Below are 7,013 nucleotides of genomic sequence, written 5' to 3'. Positions count from 1 at the left end.
AGCAGCATCCCTGTCGCTCACTCAGGGCTTCGTGGGGTTGGGGTCACCCCGACTCATCCCTGCCATCGCCGTTATCGCTTCTCCCATGGGGACAAGAGGGCTGGGCTTTACCTGGACCCTGGCCTGAAAGCAGGAAAATGGGAAGAAAAAAGGGCAAATGGGGGTAATTTGGTCCAGGGAAGTCTCATTTTTAGGGTCCCAACTTCTGTCACCACGATTTAGGAGAGCATCCCTGCTGTCAGGCACAGGGATGCGAAGAAGATCCTTGTCCTCATCCAGAAGATGCTTCGAACGCCATCGACGCCTTCATCCCGCTCCAAAGCTGCGAAGCCCCATGGGAATGACAGCGATTGGAATGGGGGACCCCTCAATTCCCCCCTCCATCAGTCCTCCCCTCCCTGCACGGTCCAGCTCCATCAGCGGGGTCCAGCTCTACCTTGGGGCAATGAACCAGGAGGGTTTTAACCCCCCCCATCTCCAGAGCAGGGGGAGCAGCAGCGCCGTGATGATGCTCCTGACCCCCCCAGCACCCCCCCCCCAATAAACGAGGATATTTATATATATAATATATATATATTTAAAACAAACAAACAAACAAACAGAGCTATCTGGGTGCTGCGATGGAGCGAGCGGGTTAGCGGGAGGCCCGGGCCGAGGGGACCCCACGGGCAGATTGTCCCTGGGATGGTCCCATGGCATGGCCGGGGGGGGGGGGGGGGGGGTCCCAGGGGAAAAGATGGGACGGGATGGGGGGGTTGACAGGGCTGTGCCCCCCTGTTTCGCTCCCCCCCCCAAAGCAGGCACACACACAACCGGAGAGCAAGGCAGGTTCCTGGCTGTACACAGCATCCTCCGGCCGGTCCCCAGGGATGCTCCTTAGCGCCTTCCTCCTTCGCTAGCGCCTTCCCAAGTGGACTCATCCCCCTCCCCATCTTCTCCACACCCCCAAATCGGTTCGTGTTCCACAGCCCCCCCTTCCCTTCCCCCCCCCCCCCCCCCCCAAACCTCGGTCCCTTGTGGTGGCCGGGGGGGGGGACGACATTTGGGGGGACCGGGGCTCATCCCCCCCAACCCCGAGCACACAGAGAGCAGCCGGGTTGGAGATGAGAGGCGCTGGGGCTGGGGGTGGCGGGGAGGGGGGTCAGGACCCCCATCCTCTGCATACAGGGGGGGCCAGCACCCCCCTTCCTCGCCGGGCTGGCCCTGGGGGGCTGCGGCTGTTCATGCTCTCCAGAGGAGGAGGTGGTTGGTGCTGTCGTCCCTTCCCACCGTCTCGCTGCTGCTGGTCAGGCGGAAATCCTCGTATCCGTCCCCGCCGCTGATCACCAGCATCTTGGGCTTGGAGAGAGCCAGGGCAGGGGCACGGGGACGGGATGGGTCTCGTTTCTCTGCCTCGCTTGGCTTCTCGGCCCCTGTGGTGTGGAGAACACCGATGTGCCGTCGGATGGGCCCCCGTGGCTCCCATGTTCCCAGCAGCATCGCAGCAGCAGCATCCCACTGGTACCATCCCACCAGCATCATCCCAGCATCCTCCTACCAGTGCCATCCCATCAGTATCCCACCAGCATCATTCTACCAGCACCGTCTCACCAGCACCCCACCGGCAGCGTCCTACCAGCAGCATCCCAGAATCATCCCAGCAGCGTCATTCCAGCAGCATGATCCCAGCATCCTCCCACCAGTATCATCCCACCAACATTGCCTCACCAGCATCGTCCCACCAGCATCCCACCAGCACTACCCTAGCATCATCCTCCTCGCATCACCCCGGCGTCATGCCACCATTAGCATCCCACCAGCACCATCCCAGCATCCTCCTACCAGCACCATCCCACCAGCATCATCCTGCCATCATCCCTCCAGCACTATCCTAACATCAGACTCCCGGTATTAGCCTCTCAGCACCATTCCACCACTAGCATCCCACCAGCAACATCCCAGCCTCCTCCCACCAGCGCCATCCTACCAGCATCCCACCAGCACCATCCCAGCATCCTCTTCCTATCTTCCCAGCATCATCTGAACATCAGCCCCCCCAGCATCCTCCCCCCAGCATCCTCCCAATGGCACCACCACTTTTCCAGGTGCCATATCTTGGTCCCCCAAAATCTCCTCCCATCCCCAAATTATCCCCTCCCATCCATATTCACCATTCCCACCTAAATTACCTCATTCCCCCTTCGTTGCCTCCATCTCCCCATCCCACCCCTCGGAGGTGGTGACACTCTGGTGGCTCGGGCCAGCCCCAAGCCCTGGAGGGGCAGTTTAACACCCAATTCCTTCCCTTCCCGTTTGCCTCCTTGGATTCTAACACAAGGGTGGAGCGGGCACTCTGATGGCCACATTCCAAGGTTATCCATCAGCAGGACAGCATTCCATTGCCTTGGATTGGGTCAGGATTGCCCCCCCCCCACCATTATCCCACCTACCGGTCTCCCTTGGCAATGGGAAGAGGACGTCGAAGCCATCGGGCAGCTCAATGGCAGTGAGGAAGCGGACGTGGCCGGTGTGGCCCTGGGACAGCCCCACCAGCGCCGGAGCTGCCTTGGCTGACACGGACAGGGTCAGCACCACGCCGGCGCTGGTCCCGATCCATAGCAAATCCTTGCAGGCCAGGAGAGCCGTGATCCGCAGGCAGGCGGCCTTGTGCTGCCGGATAATGGCATCCGAGCCTGCGGAGCACCCGGCCGTCAGCATCCCACCCTGCCCGCCATTCCGTGTCTCCATTCCCGGGCTGTCTGCGGCGCATGGGACACGGGGAAGGGACATCACAAGCCCCCTGGCTGGTATAAAGCACCCCAGGGTGCTGTCAGATGGCGATGCCTGATGCTGGGATTGGGCAGATACTTTATTATCCTGTATGATTATGAAGATGCCCAGGGATCTGTTTCTCCGTATGGGATTAGGCACAGGCTCGGGAGCTGCCCTGTGTCCGTGTGGGAATATGCAGATGCCCAGAGACTGCTTGATTCCAGTGTGGGACTATTCACATGCCATCTAGGGGATTCCCTATTATCCTTTGGCATTATGAAGCAATTCAAGGGATTCCTTATTACCCCATGGCATTATGAACCCATCCAAGGGATTCCCTATTACCCTGTGGCATTATGAACCCATCAAAGGGATTCCTATTACCCTGTGGCATTATGAACCCATCAAAGGGATTCCTATTGCCCTGTGGCATTATGAACCCATCCAAGGGATTCCCCATTGCCCTGTGGCATTATGAACCCACCCAAGGGATTCCCCATTGCCCTGTGGCATTATGAACCCACCCAAGGGATTCCCTATTACCCTGTGGCACTATACTGATGCCCAGGGGTTGCCCTATTTCTGCATGGGATTATGCACGTGTCCAAGCATGCCCTATTCCTGTGTGGGATTATGAAGCCATCCATGGGATTCCTTAATACCCTGTGATGTTACGCTGGTACCCAGGGATTGCCTTCTTCCTACATGGGATTATGCAGCCACCCAGGGCTTGGTCTATTACCCCATGGGTCGGGATGCAGGAGATACCACATTTCCCAGCCCTGGATGCTGCAGAGCATCCCGTCTCCATGGCAGACGATGGCCACGGGGCCCACTGGTGACGGCGACGGAGATGGCACCCACCGGTGGCACTTACCCGCGAGCATCTTGTGCACCGGAGGGGTGATATCAGCCTCGGCCAACTGCTCGTAGCTGGTGGCGTGGTAGAGCCGGACCTGGGCACTGCTCTGCAGCGCGACCCACACGCCCGTGCCCGAGCTCACCATGCAGGTGACGCTGCGTCCGCTGTCCTGCCCCACCTGGAGCGTGTGCTGCAAGGGACAGAGCCACGGCGATGCCGGTGCCACCGGTGCCCATCACCGTCCCCTCCCGCCTCCCGCCGCCGCCCCCCCGTACCTCTTGTGCCAACGTGGCGGTGTTGAGGACGATGACCCGGTTTTGGCAGCCGCACCACAGCTTCCCTGCCACTGCCACCATCTTGGTGATGGGGCTCCCTGGGGAGCCCAGCGACACCGACTTGGAGGTTTGGGGGTCCCAGAAGCGGCCTGAGAGGAGCAGGAGGGGGGGGTGAGAAGTTGAAGCACCCCCGGAAAACACCATCGTGACCTGGCTGGATGGGATGCTGCGGCTGGAGATGCCCGTCTCCAGGTTCCCCATTGGAGGGCACATGAGCTGAGGTCCTCAGGGGACGCCAGAAGCAGACGAAGACCACGAGGAGGATGCTTTTGGGGTCTCCGGCACCCCTCGAGCTGATGTCCCTTCCCTTCCCATAGAGGCAGGGAAGCCACCAGCACTCGGAGCATCCCTCTCCAGGGGCTGCCCAAGCCACCCACCCAAGAGGCACCCCCTTTGGGGCTTCATTTAACCCCACCAGTGCCTTTTGATGTCCCAAATCCATCCTCACCTGCCTCCCGCTGGTACGCGACGAGCTCCCCATTGGCCAACGACACGAAAACCTGGTTATCCAGGTACCTGCGAGGAGAAAAACCCCCTTTGTCAAACCCTGCTCAGCCACCCCAAACCACCCTGCGATGGACATCCTGGAGCCGAACATCCCGCTTGAGCGCTTACAAGATGCACATGACAGCAGCAGCGTGTTGCATCTTCATGCTGTTCTTCCTGTTCCGGATGTTATCCGAGGACTGGTACACATGGATGCTGCAGAAGAGCAAAGCTTGAGCTCACCTCAATGGGGGCCCGTATGCACGTATCCCCCCCCATCCCAGGGACGTACCAGCCATCCTCAGTGCCCAACCACATGGAGCTCTGATGGGCTTCAGGGTCAAGGCTGAGGAGGTCCTCGAGGCTGCCGCGGGTGAAGGAGCCGCGGCTGGAGCGGCGCAGGGCTCGTCCATCCGTGGGGCTCTCGCCGTGCCGGTTCGGGCCGTAGGTGCCAGTGATGGGCATGAAGCCGGGTTCTTGCTCTTCCTCTGAGCTCGTTGTCTCCACTGCTGCCTCCTTGCAGCTTGGGATCTCTTCATCTGTGGAGAAGGAGGAGGAGGAGGAAGGAATGGGTCAGAGCAGGACCATCTGATACCCACTGAAGTGGTGGGGAAGAGACCATAGGTCCCCTTGGTCAAACCCAGGGGAGGACTTAGGGATGCTGAGCCCCAAAACCCACCAGGTTTTACCCAAAGCCACCCACGGCGTTGGGCTGATGCCCCCCAACATCTCTTTTCCCAAGATCTCCTTGCCTCAAAGGCCTCCACCTGCAGATTTCCCCATGGAATCCAAGCCAAATCAATGGAGCTGCTCACAACTTTGGGTCAAAAAGGGGGGATTTTTGCTAAGGAGGGGCTGGGGAGGACTCACTGCCGAAGCTGGAGGAGATGGTGGAGTGGCTGGCTTGGCTCTGCAGTGTCCCTGACGGACTGGGTGAGGACTCATCATCCGTGTCATCACTATCAAAGGGCACCAGCTCCCTGTTGCCACCATCAACCGGCTCCGAGAGCTCCAGCGACGAGCCCGAGATGGAGATGTGCAGGCAGGGCTGCGGCCCCGCGTCCTCCGCCTGCACCGGCACCAGCTCCGAGGAGGGGCTGCCCACCGGCTCCCTGCCACCACAGTGGGATGGGGGGGGGGGGGGGAAAGAACCAGCTCCAGCATCGCCCCTTCCTGCCGGCTCCGCGGTGCCGGGGGGAATGTCCTACCTATAGACCCGCTTGAGGCCGGGCACCGAGGCGATGCAGAGGATCCGGGCGGAGCAGACGGCGATGCAGGCTTCCACCGTGGGCTCCTTACGGATGCTGAGCAAACAGACCTGCCCCACGTAGCCATCGCTGTTGCAAACCCAAACTTCATGGGAGCTTTCCGGGCTGCCGTGGCTGGGAGAAGCACAGGAGAACTGCAAGGGAGGAAAAGATGGGATGAGCTGGGTCACTTGGGAATGATGCAGGAGCTCTCGGCACCCAGCTACAAGAACACCAGGATGGAGAGGACCGCGGGCTCCAATGGGATGCTTGAATGCAACCTCTGGATACCTGCATCCCGCTCCGTGTCTTCATGATGGGGATGGCCTTGAGGAACTCCGGGTCCAGGCAGTTTTTGCTGGAAGCTGGGAAAATCAAAGTGGAGGATGAAGAAGTGATGCAGGAAAGGGGTCTATCAAAGCAGGAGGGGATGCTGAGCCCACCACCGCATCCACCTCCCCGGTCCCTGTTGTTACCCAGCTTTTTCTTGGCATCCTCAAAGGCTTGCTCAAAGCCGAGCCGGGCGTCGGGGTTGGGGAACTCAAAGATGAAGTTCTCGGTGCCGTCAGCTTTGGTGGTGCTGAGCTCCACCTTGTTGGGGGGGAAGGCCATGCTGAAGGACAGGGATTGCTTCTCCGCCAGCTCCCGGTGGATGGCGGCCATCAGGTCCTTGATCACATCATCCAGGCTCTGGGTATGGGGACAATGCTCAGGTATGGGCACAAAGCTCATGGATGGGCCACCACCAGCCATGTGGCTGATGCTGCCCCTCATCCATCCTCAAGCATCCTTCAGAAGCTGCCCCAATCCTCCCTGTGGCTTTAGAGCTGGTGGCATCTGGGTTCTCCGGGGACACTCATGGCCACCAACCCTTCCACAGGCTCTCCTTCCCACCAAGGGCATCCCAAGTGCTCCCATTGGGAATATGTTCATCCAGGGGACAGCTCCAGGGCCTCCATCCCCATACCTGGTGGGGGAAGCTGAGGGTCTCTGACAACTTGCTGACTTGCCCCAACGTGCTGAGGTCTTCATCCAGGCGGCAGATGCTCTTCTGGATGCTCTCCCGGTTGGGGGCTTGAGAGGCTCCTGTGTGGAGTCACATGTATGGTATCAACCCCTTCTGCCCACCAGCCAGAGGTGAGCAATGGGTTATGGGATGGGACACTCCATGAGACCTTTGACGATGTCCACGTCCTCCAGTGGCAGCTTCCAGAGCAGTTTGTACTTGCTGGCAGTGTCGATCACGCTGGCCGCCGTGTACCTGTGAGGTTGGAAGGGATGGTGGAGCTGCACCCGTATCCCCAGCACCCTAAAGCCAGGTCAGCTCAGCGG

The 7,013-nt window shown here is 60.1% G+C and overlaps 1 protein-coding gene across 1 annotated transcript in view; it reads right to left on the bottom strand.

Moving 5' to 3' along the window:
• Positions 1-553: 553 nt before the first annotated feature.
• ARHGEF17 (Rho guanine nucleotide exchange factor 17) overlaps positions 554-7,013 on the bottom strand; it is a 37,520-nt gene continuing 31,060 nt past the window's right edge. The window contains exons 9-21 of the mRNA XM_065678924.1: positions 6,857-6,942; positions 6,649-6,767; positions 6,158-6,371; positions 5,973-6,046; positions 5,643-5,836; positions 5,305-5,546; positions 4,727-4,973; positions 4,564-4,650; positions 4,397-4,464; positions 3,889-4,037; positions 3,629-3,803; positions 2,430-2,672; positions 554-1,412 (exon numbers count right to left, since the gene is read on the bottom strand). Of these exons, the coding sequence (XP_065534996.1) occupies positions 1,222-1,412; positions 2,430-2,672; positions 3,629-3,803; positions 3,889-4,037; positions 4,397-4,464; positions 4,564-4,650; positions 4,727-4,973; positions 5,305-5,546; positions 5,643-5,836; positions 5,973-6,046; positions 6,158-6,371; positions 6,649-6,767; positions 6,857-6,942 (2,089 nt within the window). The 3' untranslated portion in view covers positions 554-1,221. The remainder of the gene's footprint in view (positions 1,413-2,429; positions 2,673-3,628; positions 3,804-3,888; positions 4,038-4,396; positions 4,465-4,563; positions 4,651-4,726; positions 4,974-5,304; positions 5,547-5,642; positions 5,837-5,972; positions 6,047-6,157; positions 6,372-6,648; positions 6,768-6,856; positions 6,943-7,013) is intronic.

Source organism: Lathamus discolor, chromosome 4, assembly GCF_037157495.1.
Source record: "Lathamus discolor isolate bLatDis1 chromosome 4, bLatDis1.hap1, whole genome shotgun sequence".
Classification (NCBI taxonomy): Eukaryota; Metazoa; Chordata; class Aves; order Psittaciformes; family Psittacidae; genus Lathamus; species Lathamus discolor.
This window is presented reverse-complemented; position numbering and strand designations above follow the sequence as displayed.